We start from the raw sequence: 19,278 nt of genomic DNA, 5'->3' as shown, positions 1-19,278 counted from the left end.
ATTACGCGTTATCTTGCTGTCTCTCACACATCACTCTTCTCCTTCTCTCCCCCATAAATACCCTTTCTCCCTTTCTCATCTTACTACTCCTCCATCCTTTCACAATGCCTTCCCTTCTTCTCACTCTCTTATTCTCCCTCTCCTTTTCCGTTCACTTCATCTCCGCTGCTAGAGACCCATCTTTCCTCTTCCGTTCCCACGGAGGCCCTCTTCTCTCCGCCAACATCTCCCTCAATCTCATTTGGTATGGCAATTTCAACCCTTCTCAGAAAGCCATCGTCCTCGATTTCCTCTCTTCCCTTTCTTCTTCCAAATCAATCCCCCCAAACCCCTCTGTTTCCACCTGGTGGAACTCTGTTCTCAAATATCATACCATTTCCAATTCCAAACCTCTTTCTCTTTCTTTATCCTCTCAAATCCTCGACCCCAATTACTCCCTTGGCAAATCCCTTACCAATTCCCACATTCTCTCTCTCGCTTCCAAAGGGGGTCTCAGAAATTCAATCAATCTCGTCTTAACGGCCGCCGATGTCACTGTCGACGGATTCTGTTTCAACAGATGCGGCTCCCATGGATACTCTCACGGAGCTCCGATTAAGGGGAAGTCCTACAAATTCGCTTACATTTGGGTGGGGAATTCCCAAACCCAATGTCCGGGTTACTGCGCTTGGCCTTTCCACCAACCCTTGTACGGCCCACAGACACCGCCGTTGGTTGCGCCTAACAATGACGTTGGGATGGACGGCCTTGTTATTAACCTCGCTGCTCTTCTCGCTGGAACTGCAACCAACCCTTTTGGGAATGGGTTCTATCAGGGCCCTAAGGATGCTCCGGTGGAGGCAGCGTCCGCCTGTACCGGAACCTTTGCTAAGGGTTCATATCCCGGATATCCTGGGGAGCTTCTTGTGGACTCGGTTACCGGTGGGAGTTACAATGCGAATGGTGGGAATGGGAGGAAATATCTGCTTCCAGCGCTGTTTGATCCCACCACTTCTGCTTGTTCTACACTCGTTTAATGCTAAACAGACGGCGTATTCAATCATCGGCTTTTCAAGATTAATTACATTCATTCCTTTTATTCATTTTATACAATTTTTCTTTTTGTATTTTTTGGTATATTTGGTTAATACACACATTATTATTTGTAAATTGTAAGTTAACCACATTTTTAATAAAAGAACATTCAAAATTCAAATCTCTAGGTTGTTGTTTTAAAGCTTAGTTCACCTATCATATCTCAGTTCTCCTAGTTTTCTTGAACAATAGATGTCAATCTTACATACAATTGATATAAAGTTCTCACCCTTGCAAGAACAATATGATTTCATGACAAGATTAAGGAAGAAAACAAATTTTATACACATAAAATTAGAATTATGGTATTACACATAAAAATGCAGAGTGCAATCAGGCTAAGCTTAACTCAATTGCTTTTGTTTTGAAGTAATCTTCAAGCCAACTTCAAGTCCGATAGTTGGGCTTAGAATGCATTGTTCTCTACTGTGTTCGTTGGATGTAGAGCTAGATGTGCTTCTAAATTTCTTGCGTTTGTCACAAAGATCAAACCTATAATTTAGTAGATCTTAAAATAACTCACTCCATGAATAGTTTGATCAAGATTAATCAAATTAATTAATTTTTAATACCAAATATAAAGCAAAATCTACAAAACATAACACCAAATAGTTTGAATAAGCACCATCTTTTTAATATGACATTCTACTATTTTAGGAGCATTACAAGCTATTTTATAAACCAAATGATCGTGCATAGAGTGAAAGCCTAATAGTAAGAAAAAACATGCATGTGGTGGAAGTCTAACAATGATCCAAATACACTTTAATGCCTTTTGAAAAAAAACAAGACCTAAAAACTTTAAAACAATATTGCATCCTAAATTAAATACCAAATTGAAAAGTTAAAAAAAAATGTAGAAAGTCTTTACAATGACTTAAATAATTTTTCTATAACTTTTCTCATGTCATTTAATCCATTCTTATCTTGTCTTATTGAACTAACATGGTATATAATTTTTTTTTTGGCTTAGGTGACAGTGTAGGAAATTTTGTTGATTTTCTTTGGGCTTGAGCCGGCCCAACTCATGCTTTTCGGTACCAGCCCATTTGTAGACGCCCGTGGCAACGGCCCATAAGCTTTAAGATCCATTGGATAACAATCTAATAGTTCAAAATCTTCATATTATATACACACGCATACCTTATAAATTCAATTCAATTTTCAAAGGTAAAATATGTATTACAAAATTGTTGAGTATTATGTTTAAGTTTTATGATTTACAAATATACATCACAATTTAAACAATTATTATAAATAAAATATAATTTTTTTAAATTGTTTAAATTGTTTCGTGAGCTTCAAAACTATAACTTGACAACATCGAGTTATTAAATTTGATTATTCAGCTTTTCTTTCCATGAAAAAGTGGGTTATGAGTACTACAAAAGACAATTGGATGACCAAAATTATATTTTGATGGCTTTTTTTGTTTTGTTTACAACACTAACTTGTCAATTCAAACAGAGTAGGCTTGTTTGAACTACTCTATTTGAATAGGCACTATTATAACAAATGTAGAGGGCTGATTAATTTCATCAAATTTGATCTATTTGATTTTTAAATTCTCAACAAAAAATAAATAAGAAAAAAAAAGGTCTAATAAATTATGGTCTTTGATACATTTAATCTGATATATTAAATATGAAATTGGTTTTTATGTTTAACACAATCTGAACCTTTTTATTTATTTTTCCTTCTTAACAATGGTCAAAAATGGAAAAATAATGAAATTCCATTCACTTTCCTATATAATATAAATAATTATAATATTTTGCTACTTTTTTAAATTTTCGTATAAAAATTACTTTAAAATATTTACAAATATAGTAAAATTCAGAGATAGCTAAACTTCTAGCAATATCTATTACTAATAAATTAGGAATACAATTTTATCTATGATCAATCTTTATTATTAATATAATCTAAAATTATAAAAATATTTAAAATATGAATAAAAAATTAAAACTATTACTACACACAACAAAATCTATCCGATTCTTTCTATATATAATAATATATATTTCAAAAAACAAATCATAAGTGTATTTTCAATATTATATGTTAGATAAAAGAACTAAAGAAAATAATTTCATAAAGTTCTACTTTCTTCGATTGTTATTATTGTGGATTCCTCTCGAATAAACGTCATTATTTATAAACAATTTGACAAGGCGTTAAAAACTATATTGTTATTGTTGTGGATTCCTCTCGAATAAACGTCATTATTTATAAATAATTTGACAAGGCGTTAAAAACTATATTTGGTTGATAATTATGGTCAGCATTTATATTATATTTTAATATTTATAAAGGAGATTATTTGTTTTTTTAAATATAAACACACTCACGCAACATAGTAGAAAAAAGAAAAGAAGAAGTGAAGAAGTTTAGAAGTTTAGGAGAATTTCAAAAGTCAAATGGAAGCAACTTCAATGTTTACATAAATTTAACATTGAATAATAAAAATCTCTCATATTCTTCAATAAATGAACTGACCGTCATAATATCCTGTGACTATTTGACACCTAAAACGTCATTTCACTATTTTACTCAACACCTTTGACACGTGGGAGGACACACGCACGCCCATTTCTTTACCGTTCCGTTTCTATTAATTATATGACAAAATATCAACTTATATTTTGATATTAAAATTTAATTTAAAATATTAAAATTATTAATTACATTAGCCGTCATGACAAACATCTCATTATGGTGTAATTCCCTTCTTGATTTGGTAGAGGTAGAATCAGAGTTATCATACAAATAATTTTTCTTGACTTTAGGATGATAGAACCTTGACCCTGTCCTAGATTATCTCTTTGAATGATCGTGGGTGATGGATCTCGTTGCAACAATAGATTTGGATGTAGATTTTCTTAGTTCCAATAGTTTGCATGTAGATTTGAACAAGAGAGTAAGATGAGAGGTAGAGAAGTCCTTTGAGTGTGCCATAAAATCTCATTTCATAATTATTTCGAGTTAATTAATGGAGTACGTGAAATGACTAAAGTGAGTATTTAATGAAAAAATGAAGTTAAAAGTATAACATATAAGTATTCAAATTGAAACAAAACTCATACCTTACTATAACTAAAATTGTAACATTTTGAAATAAGATATTATAATAAAACCAAACTCGAAATTTTAGGTCTAAAGTGACCAAATATAACATAAAGACGAAAATATGTACTTTTCCTTCTTTTTATATTTGCGTGCACACATGTTACGTTGTAGTTTATTCTATTTGAATGTGATATGCTTGATTTTTTGTCGACTAACTTTTTAAGATTTTTCAAACTTTTAGTTTGCATTTATTTTCTTTGTTAAATTTTGAAGAGTTTGTTGTTGAACTTTTTTATTCACTTGGATAAGTATGTAAAAGTCTTGAAATTCAAGTTGTTCAAGATTGCATTTCTATATAGACTAGTCGTTGTATTATCAATTATGTTGGGTTGATGATCATAGACTACTGCTTACAACCTTTGCAACGATAATAATTGTATCCGTAGTAATTATTATAAAAAGTGCGCTTTGACTATTATCAACGTTTTACCCGATTTTGAGATTTTTTGTCATTTCAATTTCTCTAAGTCGTGTTATAAGTATGATCCATTATTTTTTTTGTTATTATTATTTCTACTTCTTGATAAGAAAAGTCATTAGCCACCTAAACACATGAATGCATACTTTTATTTGTCAAACATGGCTAATTTTTTCTTCTTGATATTCAATATCAATCCTTTATAAGATTTATTTTTTCTTTTTCAAAGAAGATATTTACAACGTCTTTTTTAATAAAATATATTAGTTTAACATTACAAAGATTAGAGTGATCATATCTTTAACAATTAAATTTCTTAAACATTTGGTCAAAATTTTTGAAAACGAAAAAAGAAATTGTGTTGTTATTATTTAAGATCAAAGTTATTGCACCGTGGATGAGTTAACTTCCTTGAAAAGCAAGAACAATAAACCAATTGCTTCGCAAGGTTCACATAACACTTGTACTCTGACGTACACTCCCTGGAAAACGAATTGGAATAAGTTGAATATCGCAGCTTAAAAACTTAAGACGAAAGACAGAAAAATAGAGCGGCAGAAAATTAGGTTTTCGTGTATATTTCTACGAAGAAGTTACAAACTTAAGAAGAAAAGGGAAAAACGTTAGATGATCTCGTTTCTGTGTATATTATTATTATTATTAATATATATGCCAAACACTGGGAGATTTGTATTCATATTCATTGCTTAAAAAAGAAAGAAAGAAAAAAGAGTGAAAGTGATTCCCCAAGTTTGAAGCAAATATGAAATTGATAGCATTAATAAATTAAATGGGGAAGTGATCATCATAATTGGTAGCATCCCCACACTTTCAAAATTGAAATTAATTAATAAGGTTAGCATCAAAGTTTGTAATTACCATTTATCTCTCTCACAATTTTTGTCTCCTTCCTTTTTTACCAAATTTTAATTTCTTTTCATCAATCATATATCTTTTATCTTTTATATTTTATCCACTATTCTACAATATTCTGGATTTGAATCAGGTATATATATACATACATTAAATATTTAAAATTTGAAATTTAAATATTTATGTTTAATTTATAACGACTAGAAAATTAAATTAAATAATTAAATATCAATTTAATTTAACACAAATTAAGTTACTATTTATTTACTAATTAAAATAATACTTTTTAACTATGGAATATTATAAACATTATTAAATAGATAGAGTTAAAATGCCACGCGTCACTATTTCAACATCCATGCATCTATATTGCCACGTGTCATTTACTTTTTATTTTTTGAAACGATTTAAAATTGCATGTATTTTTTTTTTATGGTAATTAAAAAGGAAAAGCAAGTTAAGAATTTACTAATATAGACTTTTATTTAGAATTGTGTTAATTAAAAATTAGAAAATGGTAAAGTTAAATATGTAATATAATTTTAAATCCTCCAAAATCCAACCATTTTAGCTATAAAAAAATTTAAAATAAAAACAAGATTTGAAATATTTTTTTAATTTAAAAATTAATCTTTTTTCTACTAATATCAAACACCTGAATTTATTTGAAGTCCGCTACAAATTAAAATTACTTAAAATCCTACCGTTTCTAACAAAATGCATAAAAGAAGTATAAAATTTATTACACTACCAATATTTAACATTTAAATCAATACAAATATGTTGACTAACTCTCCAAGTATTTTTTTTACTAATATTCTAACATTTTAATACATGCCACCAAATGAAAATAAAAACTAATTTATTGTGTAATTATGACTTCAATAAAGGCAGCCTCCAGAATTTAATTAGATGATCAATACAGAATTAAAATTTATTGAAGTATTAAGATTTTACTAATTGAGTCTAAATAGTGTTATATCAAAGTGATGAGTAAAATATTAATGGAACTTAACTCAATCAATAAGACATGAAAAAATATTTAAAATTAGGAGACAATATATTTATAAATTAAATATTTTGATAATCTTTAATCTTAAATATTAATTTTGTTAATAAAGAAAAAGGAGAATTAAAAAGTGAAAAATGAGGGTAGATATTAGTTAGTGTTGGTGAGGCATTAATTATTTGGCAGAATGGGTTGGAATTCCACCAATTCCATATCTTAATCAATTGAAGTGCCCAAGTAGACTCTTTTCCTTTTATTACTCATCAATTCAATATTATAGAAAGTCAACATTTATTTCTACCCAATTTAATTTGGTTCATTAATTCCCAAGATAAAGTTCCTCATCTTTATTATATAATGTTTGGACGAATAATCCAAACTTTCATTAGCATGATAGGACCCCTTGATTTATCACTTAAGTCAAATAATCGAGATCGAGAATTTAAAAAGATAGGGGATTTAAGAGGATTGTGGGAGACCAATCAAAAAGGAATTGGCCCAAAGTATTGATAACTTGGAGAGGGCATGGGGGAGGATATAGAAGTAACTTAGATGACGTACAAAGAGCTTAGAGAATTTACGAGAAGTTTAGACATAGCTCAAAACATTCGTGAAAAAATGTAGAACTGACCCATGGATATATCCATTAAGAAGCCAAATGGTAGTTCAAAGGGTATACAAGGAACTTAGAGGGTAACATAACTTTAGAAGACCCATGAGGTAGTGTAGTGGTAACTTAAAGAATCCATGTAGAATTTGAATGTAGTTGAGAAAATTCATAAAGAAGCATTAAAGATAGCTTAGGGAGCTCACGAGAAAACCTAACAATAGGTTAGAGGACTCATCAAGAGACTATAGATTGCTTAGACAGAACTAAAGTAGAACACATGGTCGCAGTACCATGGAGGTCTTGTAATGTTTAATACTATCATGGAGTAGTGCCTACTTTCATTCATTTCAACTTCCTACTAATATGAGCTTTAGAATAATGTTAATGACTTCACACCATTCTGTTGCTCATTTTTTCTGGTTTCTTAAAGCAATCTGAATTATGTTTCTACATAAATTCAAATGTTACCGATCAATCCATTTTTCAACATTGTCAACAACTATAAATCATCAAAGTCAATTCAATCTTTTTCCATACAATATACATATAATCGAATGGAGCTCGAATTACTTTTAATAATTTGTACGTTTTTATTTAATACCTCGTTTAATTAATTTCTTCACACCACAAATTCATTATCAATATAATACATAATTAATATATATATTATTTATTGTGTATACTTTTTAAAATATTATGATAAAATAATAATAAGTTTGGGAAGAAATTTAGAGAAAGTATTTTTAATTTTTTATCCCTAAACTTTTAAGGGTAAAACTTTAGTCCAAGCAATTTCAATAAATACTAATTATATTTTTAAAAATAATAATTTGATTTTAGAAAATCTAAAAAAGAACAAAATAAACAAAATGTTTAAACTTTTTATAAAAGAAAAAGTCCCTTTTTATGTTTTATTTAGCAAATGCCAAATGTTAAAGGGAAATGAGTTAGAGGAAAAGTAAGGTACGGTAAGAATGACATCATTGCATATGAAACCAAATTATAATTGACACTATATTTAACTTGATATATTAGCAGAACATATTGTTTTTAAATAGCTAACATTGACAAATTTTATTCACATTGGTGTATGATTATTTTATTTTATTCCTTTTCCAAAATAAAACAAAGTTTATTATATTATATGGTTTGTGGACAACACAGCATCGATATTTGGAGTTATGGGTCAGTATCGGAATGGGACTTCCCATCACTCCTTTCTTTCTTTTAACATATGCCGACCTCCCTCTTTCTCCTCCTCCTCCGACTCTTTCCTTTTGTTTTCACATCACAATAAGCTCTCATGATTTTTAATATATAAAACTTATTTTATTTCTATAGTTTTGTGAGTTTGAACAACCTTCTTTAAGTTTTCAAAAGAACGTAAACTATACAAACCATGTTCAGAAACCTAATCTTTTAATCGGGAAATTATTTTGTTTTCTATAAAAAAATGATTCTCCACGAATGAACAACCATATGTCCGAAATACACATAAAATGGTAAATTAAGTAGACCCTCACACCAAGACAAAATGTCAAAGTGTTACTTATGGTTGATATTGATGTCCTTTTCAAAGCTCTCATTTTATACATGAACTAACTTCATGTGACAAATTTTTTGTTTCGTAATGTCATGTGCTACAATATGGGTATGTCTAATAACCACTAGATAAAAACCAACAAAACTACATATTTTCAATCACTATCGTATACATAATTTATCTCTCTTGAGCGCTCTACACGTTCATTTACCTCTCCATCCAATAGCATCTAAAGTAATTGTTGTCAAGTGATTTTTTAATTTTTTTTTCTTTTAAGAAAATAGCTAGACTACTTAACATTGATATTATTAATTTTAATTATATATATATATAAAGGGGTTGAGAAAATTTTCGTACTTGGTGTGTTGTAAAATTCTTAATGACAAGTCAAATTTGTGTCATAGAGAGGAATTTGGAGTTGTTCTAGTTCTCTCTACATATTTCTCTCTTATATTTTAATGCCGAGATAATTGACCAAACACCAAAAGTGAACAAATAACCCCTAACAATCACACCTCCATACTCCCAATAAAGGCTCTCTCTATAAAACCCCTGAAGAGCTCCACCATTTTTTATTCACAAACTCTACATTCAAAACAACACCATCACCAGCAAAAACATCAGAGATATGGGTTCCATTTCCACTTCTCAACAACAGCCCCATGCCGTTTGCATTCCATATCCAGCACAAGGCCATATCAACCCCATGTTGAAGCTAGCAAAGCTTCTCCATTCCTTTGGTTTTCACATCACCTTTGTCAACACAGACTTCAACCACCGTCGTCTCCTCAAATCTCGAGGCCCCACAGCTCTCGATGGTATTTCATCGTTTCAATTTGAATCGATCCCCGATGGTCTTCCTCCGACTGACGTCGATGCCACTCAGGATATTCCGTCGTTGTGTCAGTCGACCAGACGCTTGTGCTTGCAACCGTTTAAGGAGCTGGTTTCTAAGCTGAATTGTGATCCTAATGTCCCACAAGTGAGCTGTATTGTGTCTGATGGGGTTATGAGTTTCACAGTTGATGCAGCAGAGGAACTTGGGGTCCCAGTTGTTTTGTTTTGGACGACCAGTGCTTGTGGGTTTTTGGCTTACCTTCACTATCAACAACTGGTTGAGAGAGGTTACACTCCTTTCAAAGGTACCTATCCTATATATTTTAATTAGAATTTGCTATATTTGTATTTTTTTTACAAAAATACTGCTATACCTTTGATTCTTATCAAATATAAGACTAACATTCAACTCACACATGCATGATATACTGTGTGTGTTTGTGTAGATGAAAGCTATTTAAGCAACGAGCAATATTTGGATACAAAAATAGATTGGATTCCAGGAATGAAAGACGTTCGGTTAAGGGATATTCCAACGTTTATTAGAACAACAGATCCAGAAGACGGGATGATTGATTTCATAATAAGTGAAACAAAAAGAGCAAAAAGAGCAAATGCTATTGTTTTAAACACAGTAGCTTCATTAGAACAAGAAGCTTTAAATGCTATGTCTTCTCTTTTGCCACCTGTTTTCTCCATTGGTCCTCTTCAACTTCTCCTCCAACAAGTTGCATCCCATGATTCGGATCATTTGAAGTTTCTCGGTTCCAACTTGTGGAAAGAAGACACATCTTGTCTTCAATGGCTTGACCAAAAGTCACCCAACTCTGTCGTTTACGTCAACTTCGGTATGTATTATCACTGTTCATGTCTGAAGTTTATCGTCTTTTAGTTGGTTTTGTTTTTCGTTTTTGAAAATCACTTTTGTTTTATTCTTCATTAGATGAAAGCATCGCGTTTTAGTGAAAAAAAAAAAACCCAATAAGTTAAGATTAAAATTTGATATATTGGCATTGAATTGATTCTGATTCACATCTTCAATGGGTACGTAATAACACACAGGAAGCATCACAGTAATGACCAAAGATCAGCTAAAGGAATTCGCCTGGGGACTCGCAAACAGCGGCCAAACCTTTTTATGGATCATTAGACCGGATCTCGTCGCCGGAGACACGGCGGTACTACCACCGGAGTTCATCGACGTGACCAAAGAACGAGGGATGTTAACCAACTGGTGTCCTCAAGAAGAGGTTCTACAACATCCGGCGATAGGGGGATTTTTGACCCACAACGGATGGAATTCCACCTTCGAAAGCATAGTGGCGGGAGTTCCGATGATTTGTTGGCCGTTCTTCGCCGAACAGCAAACGAATTGCCGGTATTGTTGCACTGAATGGGGAATTGGAATGGAAGTTGATAGCGATGTTAAGAGAGAAGAGATTGAGAAGCAAGTGAAGGAGTTAATGGAAGGAGAGAAAGGGAAAGAGATGAGAAACAGAGCTGAAGAATGGAAGAAATTGGTGGGCGATGCGGCGACGCCTCACTCCGGTTCGTCTTCCCGGAATCTCAATGATTTGGTTCATAAAGTGCTTCTTCAATCTCCTTAATCCAATCTTCAATTCATTTTTTTCTTTCTTTCTAAAATTGATTGTTACGTCGACATTATTTAACTTAGTTGAATAAAGCATTGTCTATTGTATGGTCTAATGTTTATGAGATATTCACTTCCAATTTGAATAATAAAGTCACTTCTTAATTATATCACATCATTCTTTAATTCTTTCCGAATACTTTGCAATCTAAATATCATAATAATTTTATATAAATTACATTAAAGTTAGATATTGTATTCTCTCATTCCACAATTATTAATAATTACAAAATTTTAGTGTTTTAAAAAATGTCTAATAGGTTAATCAATACGAATAATAAGTTGAGGTGTTGTAACTTTCTCTTTTTTTTTAAAAAAAAAGTTATTTATCTGATAAATTATTGCATTGGATTTTTTAGATTTCTTTTACATTAAATTCTGAGATGTTTATTGCATTCAATTTATTGAAGTGTTTAATTTCCATTTTAAATATATATATATATAAAACTCACTTCACCAATTAAAACAAAAAAAAAATTGTTTTAAAGAAGAAAAGAATTAAATTAATCAATCTATCAATAATTTTACTGTATTTAAAAACAAACACTTTAAAGCATCATGTTTTATTAACTTTTTTTTCTACATTTCCCTCCCTAAATATTTGTTTTTAAAATGAAAATTAAGTTTTTTCATTTTTTTTTTTTTTGACATTCTTTAAATAACAAATGTACACGTTTATAGTAATTGATTTACTTAGATATTGTAAAATATATGATGTGATGTTAGCAAGAAAGAGAAGATAATTATTGTGGAAGAGACAGTAACAAATAAATAACTTTTATTCCCAACCAAATCCTCCATTATTAACCCAAAAATCTTATCATATCATATCATATCAATACAATACTAATCTACATAATAATACCATATAATATATATTATTCAATTGAATTGCGTGTGAAAAGAAAAAAGTATTTAAAAAATATTACCTCTTTTTATCTATTAAGTAGAAAGTTGGGTATGATTGTGATTGGTAATTAAAACCATGATTCCAAGAAAAAAAAACATAATTAAGTAATTATTAGAAAAATGGAAGTCAAAATTTGAATAATTTATTAAATGTATTTTCTTACAATATTTCAATATTTGAGGGCTCTAATTCTCCACTGCCAAATAGTAAAAGGATAGTGAGTTTGGTAAATAAATTTGAAATATATATGCAACATAAAGTTGAATTATATATATATTTTGGGTATGGAACACCCACTATACATATTGTTATTAAATGAAAATAATTAGATTTAACCAAGTTGAGCTAATGTCTTGATTCTCTCTTCCTCATGCATAATCATAGAGTTTCATGTTGGTTAATGACGTTTTTTAAATAGAGAGAACTCTTACAAATCATGATTTTTTTAATGTAAAAATTTCTCTTTATATAATATATATAAGAACATGGGCCTTAAAAGGGAAAACGTCCCAAACATGGGCCGTCCACGCAGTGAGAGATCTTTTGGGCTTTAGCCCTTCATAATCTTCCTTCTATACTTTCCTCAAACGATTTTAATTGGTGTGGCATAAAATGGTTATATTAACCTAAATTTTTAAAAAATTTCATAAATGTCTTAAATTGACTAATATTTTATACAAATATAAGGTGCGAATGGGGATTTATCAACGTATATTATTAATAATATATTAAAAAATAGAAAAAGAAAAAAGAAAAGTGAACCATAATTAATATTTACATCTATTAGATATCTTATGTAAATATGACAAGTGATTGATCCGACTGTGTTAATATTATAATAAAAATTGTTTCATAATTTTTTTTATTTGGGTGATTTTGTTCAAAAAAAAAAAAAACTTTTCCTTTTGATCTCTCTATCACTTTCCAATCTCTCTTTGTCCATTTTTTCTTTCGTTTTACATTATTTTTAATATATTCTACATAATTATAGCTTATATTGAATAGTATGATTTATATTTTATGAATTAAAAGTTCTTATATCAATTTGTTTATAGAAGGTGGATTGACAAGGAGATAAATCAAGGATGTGGGTTACGGTTTAGGAAATTTAATAACAAAATATAAAAGTTTCATTCTTCGAATACGTTGAATACTGATTCAATTTTCTTCACAAAAGACACGGAATGATAGAAGATTGAGGGAAGTATAGCAGTAAAGAAGAAGAACATTGGCGGCTGACTGGTACTGTGATTTTTCGAGGAAAAAAATTGGCAAAAATTTAAAGGTAGTAGGAATTTATATTTCGTATTTGAAATACATTGAGGTATATTGAGTATATTGAATATAACAACATTTACGTATTATTAAATATATAAAGTATATATGTAACAAATCACATCATCATAATAATATACATATACACATATAATATGTAAGAATTCAAAAAAAAAAAAAAAAGATTAGATACATAATCCGTGTATACAGTGGTATATAAATGCGACAATATGTGAAAAAAAAAATATGTGTATGTATTATTGAATATATGCAGAACTATATATGTAACAAATCATAAAACATAAAAAATTAATTTTAATTTATGACATTTATGAAATTTCGCACTAAATTTAGGTATTTTTCTTTCTAAAGTGTATAAATCATTTTGTATTTCAAAATATGTATGAAAGTCTTTCTTTTGCCTATTATATGGTTGAGGATTGTACAAACTAAGGTTCAAAATTCATGGGTATGCCTACCTTAAACTAATGTCTATCAATTGAGAAATAATTAAGTTTGACTTAGTTTAACACTTTACAAACTCGAGCGTTGAAAACTAACCTTAATATCACTCAAATTACATGTCATTGTAAGAAGAAAAACATTATAAATAACTTCAATTAATTAAAGACCTCCAAGAGAAGAGTAATTAATCTCCAAGTGAGAACCATAACCTTATTACTTCTCATATTCTTAATTGAACTATACACTATTTGCGTGATCTTAAGCAGAGTATGGTAAGCATAATACTGTAACAAATGAAGTGAGTCAAAGGTCAATTCCACAATAAGAGCGACTAAGACAAAAGATTCAAATGACAACATTATCAACAACCTATGCTATATTAACAATTTTCTTTCAATATAGGTGACTTTTTATTATAGCATTTAATTAATTAACTATAAAACTATATATTTTCTTAGCGTCCATAAACAACAAATTTGAATGTATTATATGATTTACGAGATTCAAATCTTCACTTTTTAAAATAAGAAGAAAAAAAAACTACAAAACTCTAGCTCAATCATACCATGGAAGGGGTTGAAACATATTAATCAATTGAACATTTTAAAAACTAAACCCATTAACTAATTATTGAAACCATACCATAAATGAGATGATGATAATGATCCTTGCAAGTTGAGTTTTTGGTTGCATGAATTATCAAATTCAACAACAACCTAACTCCCTTTACTGTAAAGCCATAGACATATTTCCAATGAGAAGAATTAAACCCAAACGAAAAGAAAAAAGTGACAACTACATCAATTAATAGTTCAATTGATCATAAATTAATTCCCATATCTTCCTTAAACCAAACATGGGATTAATGATAACACCAATACATTAAACTTGATAATAATAATAATACAAAAAAAAAAAGAAAAAAAAAAGTGGGTTGTGGATTAGATGAAGTTCTTCTCAAGAGGAATGGAGATAGAAAGAAAAAAAGAAAAAGATGGATTTGGTCTAAAAATTGGCCTTCCAATCTCTGCGAAAAGCAGAGATAAAAATGGGTGAAAGAAAAGAAAAAAGAATTGGAGGATCGATCTCAAAGATAAAATGTCAAATCCATCAACTTTATACAAATTTTCTATCTCCATAATAATAATTTGGAATTGGGTTTGATTTAAAATTTGTTGAATTATTTTAATTTAATTCTCAAGAGGTTGGACTTTGAATATCAGAAGTAACACCTCCAGCTTCAGCTTCTGTTGGAGTTTGTTGTGATGTCTGTGAATCTGAAACCCACAATTAATATCAATATTCACTTCTTCCTTTCCTTTCTTTTTTTAATATCAACAATCTCATAAATAAAATGAAAAAGGAAAATCCTAACTTGGAATGCAAAGAAAAATGGGTTTGCAAATTTTGGAATTTGAAGGTGGTCCATTTTCAAACACAGCTGGGCACAGCTATCTATATTACATTTGGGTCTACTCTACTAAAATGGCAAAACTCAATACATCATTAACCTTTTTTCCTTTTTACCAAAATCATAATATTCATATGATAGGATAGGATGTTATGAATAATGAGGGGATAAGTGGAAAACTTCATGGGTTAATCTAGTGGTAAATAAGAGAAACAGTGAAAAGGAAAAGAGAGAAAGAAGTTGGGGGTTAGTTTAGAGAAAGAGTAAAATATAGGAGGGGGGTTTAGGAAAAGAGAAATGAAGGCACACACATGGAAATGCAGGTGAGAGTGGCAGTAGCTGTCTTTATATAATGGAAATGCTACTCTGTCATCAATTTCCTTTCAACCATTTTCGTTGGCCCAAAGACAGCTCACTCACATGCCCTTCCCCTTTACCCACATGGCCCCCTACCTCTCCCCCACTTATCTCTATTTATCCTATTCCTGTCAGGTATATATATATATATATATAATTTCAAGAATTTTGAATAATAAAGTTACCTGTTGAGGAAAAACGGTGTCGAATTATCTGTGGTTGAGGTTGAGGGGGATAATTGAAGGAAGAAGGTTCAAATTGAGGAGGAGGGGGAGGGGGAGGGTAGTAGACATATGAAGGAGGTAGTAATAATCGAGGATGTTGATGTGATTGTGAAGGATTTGGGAATGTTGTTCCTCTTGATGAATAACCATAATAATATGGAGTTTGTTGATACATTTGTGGCTGTTGAACTTGTGGATTGTACACTGCCTGTTCAAATATATACAACCATTTTCTGTAAGTTATATGGTTCATGCTCATCACCAACTGTTCTCAATGAAAAATGTTTATAAGAGGAAAAGAAAAGAGGCTAACTTGATGGTGGTGGTGGTACCCATAATCTGGACTGTAAGCTGGGTATCTGCAAAACAAAACAAAACAAAACAAAACCCAAATTGATTAGTAAAATAATATTGAAGTATGTGCATGATTTCTGTTTGGTGGGTCAGTTGTACAGATGTGTAGTGGTTTTGGGTTTGTTGATTGGTGGGTGGGGGAGGAGCTGTTTGGTTTCTTTCTACATTGTCAGTAGTTCAGGTAAAAAAAATTGGCTGACAAATCACAGTGATTACAGTTTTTGACTCATTATGACCACATTGAGGATAATAGCTCAAAAATCAATAACTCACAACAACTCAAACTTTCTTATTCAAACCTCACAACCTCAGGAAATGAAATATCAATAACTCACACTACTGTTCTTTCGTTTCTTTCTAAGCTTGTTTTAACTAAGATCAACACTAATTAATCTCTATACTAACAAACTCAACGTTCCAAATGTGTTTGAATAAACAAAGTCTACGAAAAAAGAAAAACTGCTGTATATTATCTGGGTTCAGAAAAACAACAGCATTTTAATGTTATCGTTCATGACAACCAACAAACAAAGTTAATAATGAAAATTTTCTAGTGATGGATTGGACCACTTTCACTGAAAATTAAATTTCTCCGGTGATGGAAAATTTACCATTTACTTTAGAAAGTTATATGTGTGTGTATATTATAAATAAGAGGTGAAACAAGAATTATACTGATGATGTATATGCACTTATAATAATTATTAAGATAAGGAAAAGGTTGCATGAAAGTCCCACATGAGTCCATGTGTTTCTCTCATCATACACCCAATTCATACACTCACATAATCTTCTCTTTATACAATCAATAATCCCAATATTTGATTTTTAATTTCAACTTTCAATACCCTACTTCTAAATAAACTTTGACTAAAGTAATTTTAGTTTAATGGTAATCAATGTATAAGACTTTTATTGTTTTACAAATGAATAATAGTAATAATAAAATGAACTAACCCGTATGGTGAATATACGACGGGGGGTGCAGGCGGAGGCGGCGGAGGAATGGGTGGCTGGTTTAACGGGGACGGGACTCCACCATAGGATGGTGTTGCTTGTGCCTGCATTGTACTTCCTTGATATGGATTTACACTACTTTGCCCTCGTCCTAAATACAAAACAATTTTTATTAAGAAAAGCAAAACCAAACCAACAATATTCATAACAAATATGTAAATAATTAAAGTAAATGAGCAACCTCGTGGAGGGGAAGGCCGAGGTCGACCCAATGCAGCAATGTTACAATTTGCACGTCTTCCATCGATTATTGGGTTAGGATTGGCACAAGCTCTTCTTGCAGATTCAGGGTCACGAAATGTGACCTGTAATAACTCAAACAAATCACGTCTAAGAAAGGGAAGAGAGAGAGAGAGAGAGAGTTAGAAAGAGAGATAGAGAGAGAGAAGACTTACGAATCCATATCCTTTAGATTTGGAGGTGTTTTTATCAGTGATAATAACAGCTTCAAGAATGTCACCAAATTGTTCAAAATAAGTTTGCATTTGGTCAGTGGGAGTTTCCCAAGCAAGACCACCAACAAAGACTTTAGTGAAAGTTGTATCTCCAAATTGAGATCGGTAATGTGGATAATTAGCCATATGCCGCCCTAGAAAACAAACCTCCTCTTTCTGTTTCTACTTCTTCTTGTTGTTGTTGTTGTTGATGATGATTTTCTCTGTTATTATTCTTGATCTGCTGCATCAAATATATATATATATATATATATATATATATATATATCTAAAGTAAAAACCAGTAATTAAACCAAAATGGGAATTTGTGTGTGGTTGTTCTCAATGGAATTGAATTGATTTTGTTGGAGTAGTAAGGGGAAAGTCCATATTGTTGTAGAGGAAAAAGAAAGAAGAAGGAAAAAAAAAAAAATGGTGATGAGAGTGGCACACACGGTTTAAGCCGTTGGTGGTGGTTGATATAATATATTTAGATAGAAAAGAAAAAGAAAATCCGACAGGTGCAAACTCTAATTTGCTGGATGGGGAGGTGGAAGAAGTGGGTTGGTGGGTGATGTAATAGGAGATGACAGGTGAGTGAGAGAATTGCTTCTCTGTCTTACCATTAAAAATCTCCACTCTCCCCTTCAAAATAATGCCTTCCCCCTCCCCCTCCCCTCCCCCCTCCCTCTCTATTTATCATTCTCCCCTTCCCACCTATATATATATTTTTTTATTTATTTAACTCCTTCCCTTCCATTTACTTATGTTTTTCTATCAAACTTTTGCTAATTAAACTTATTAGGATCCATTTACTCAATGCTATTCAATCATGAAATAATACAAACTAACCATCTAATTGTATTCCAATGATTTCTATTAAACACACAAATATAAAAATTTGTCCATTAATTCTTCTTGGATTACTTTTTTAAAAAATAAAAATAAGAATAAGAATGTAGTGAATGATTAAGTAGAGTAGCATATGATATAAAATGATTATAAAGTTTGAGTAAAGTAAATAGGGGAAAAATGAAGAAACATTGGGAGTATTTATTTGGAATTAGTTTTGGTATAGAATAAAATAATTATATATTGGATGTTATTATTTTCTTCTTTTATTTTTAATGAGAAATGATCTGGTGCTTCGCTTTTGACAGCTTATTATTTCTGTTTAATAATAAATCATAAATGTCTTCTCTCTCTCTCTCTCTCTCTCTCAAACTCTCAATCACTAATACAAAAACTTCAAATTTATATCCATTTAAATCATACATTTATATAGAATTTTATATTATTTAAGTCTTTGAATGAATATAATTTATAAAACGGTATAAAATTGATATTTGTGCTAATATATATACACACACAAAGGATAATTTATTTGATTGAAATATAGGAATTGATTTAGATAGAAAATTAATATAATTATTTATAGCTAAAAATTGAGAATGAAATTGACCCAATTGGATTAGCCAAATATCATATCATATACTCTTTCGTAATGTCCAACAAATGGTTTGGACAATATTTTGGGATGGGATTGTTACTCTTCTTTTTCCTCTCTAAACATCAACCCAATTTCTTTTCTTTTTCTCAATTAAGTTTTAATGCATTTACTCTCAGTTTTTATAAATTTTATCGTAATCTCCATATGGGATCAATGATTAATTTTTGCACTGATGAA

At 30.4% G+C, this 19,278-nt stretch overlaps 3 protein-coding genes across 3 annotated transcripts; 2 read left to right on the top strand and 1 right to left on the bottom strand.

Moving 5' to 3' along the window:
* The first annotated feature begins 65 nt into the window (after positions 1–65).
* On the top strand, positions 66–1,149 carry LOC101211963 (protein PHOSPHATE-INDUCED 1). The gene has a single exon (XM_004136235.3). It carries the CDS (start codon positions 105–107, stop codon positions 1,014–1,016), a length of 912 nt encoding a protein of 303 aa, XP_004136283.1. The 5' UTR covers positions 66–104; the 3' UTR covers positions 1,017–1,149.
* Positions 1,150–9,062: 7,913 nt separating this feature from the next.
* On the top strand, positions 9,063–11,257 carry LOC101212203 (7-deoxyloganetin glucosyltransferase). Its single transcript, XM_004136236.3, has 3 exons — positions 9,063–9,798; positions 9,940–10,341; positions 10,556–11,257. The coding sequence occupies exons 1-3, from the start codon at positions 9,285–9,287 to the stop codon at positions 11,098–11,100; spliced, it is 1,461 nt and encodes a 486-aa protein (XP_004136284.1). The 5' UTR covers positions 9,063–9,284; the 3' UTR covers positions 11,101–11,257.
* A 3,262-nt stretch (positions 11,258–14,519) lies between these two features.
* On the bottom strand, positions 14,520–18,295 carry LOC101207645 (RNA-binding protein 38). The gene is made up of 6 exons (XM_004136383.3): positions 17,553–18,295; positions 17,339–17,462; positions 17,098–17,248; positions 16,100–16,145; positions 15,748–15,994; positions 14,520–15,071 (listed from the first exon to the last, which is right to left on the bottom strand). Exons 1-6 carry the CDS (start codon positions 17,736–17,738, stop codon positions 14,992–14,994), a joined length of 834 nt encoding a protein of 277 aa, XP_004136431.1. The 5' UTR covers positions 17,739–18,295; the 3' UTR covers positions 14,520–14,991.
* Positions 18,296–19,278: the final 983 nt, after the last annotated feature.

Source organism: Cucumis sativus, chromosome 3 (genome assembly GCF_000004075.3).
Source record: "Cucumis sativus cultivar 9930 chromosome 3, Cucumber_9930_V3, whole genome shotgun sequence".
In the NCBI taxonomy this organism is placed as follows: Eukaryota; Viridiplantae; Streptophyta; class Magnoliopsida; order Cucurbitales; family Cucurbitaceae; genus Cucumis; species Cucumis sativus.
The sequence above is the reverse complement of the archived record's forward strand: the minus strand, read 5'-3'. Positions and strand labels throughout refer to the sequence as shown.

Coding starts and splice junctions, on each gene's coding strand:
- LOC101211963 (XM_004136235.3), top strand. CDS start 105: ATGCCTTCCCTTCTTCTCACTCTCTTATTCTCCCTCTCCTTTTCCGTT.
- LOC101212203 (XM_004136236.3), top strand. CDS start 9,285: ATGGGTTCCATTTCCACTTCTCAACAACAGCCCCATGCCGTTTGCATT. Junction 9,799..9,939: donor AGGTTACACTCCTTTCAAAG/GTACCTATCCTA, acceptor GTGTTTGTGTAG/ATGAAAGCTATTTAAGCAAC. Junction 10,342..10,555: donor TGTCGTTTACGTCAACTTCG/GTATGTATTATC, acceptor AATAACACACAG/GAAGCATCACAGTAATGACC.
- LOC101207645 (XM_004136383.3), bottom strand. CDS start 17,738: ATGGCTAATTATCCACATTACCGATCTCAATTTGGAGATACAACTTTC. Junction 15,995..16,099: donor GGTACCACCACCACCATCAA/GTTAGCCTCTTT, acceptor ATATTTGAACAG/GCAGTGTACAATCCACAAGT. Junction 15,072..15,747: donor ACACCGTTTTTCCTCAACAG/GTAACTTTATTA, acceptor TGTGGGTTTCAG/ATTCACAGACATCACAACAA.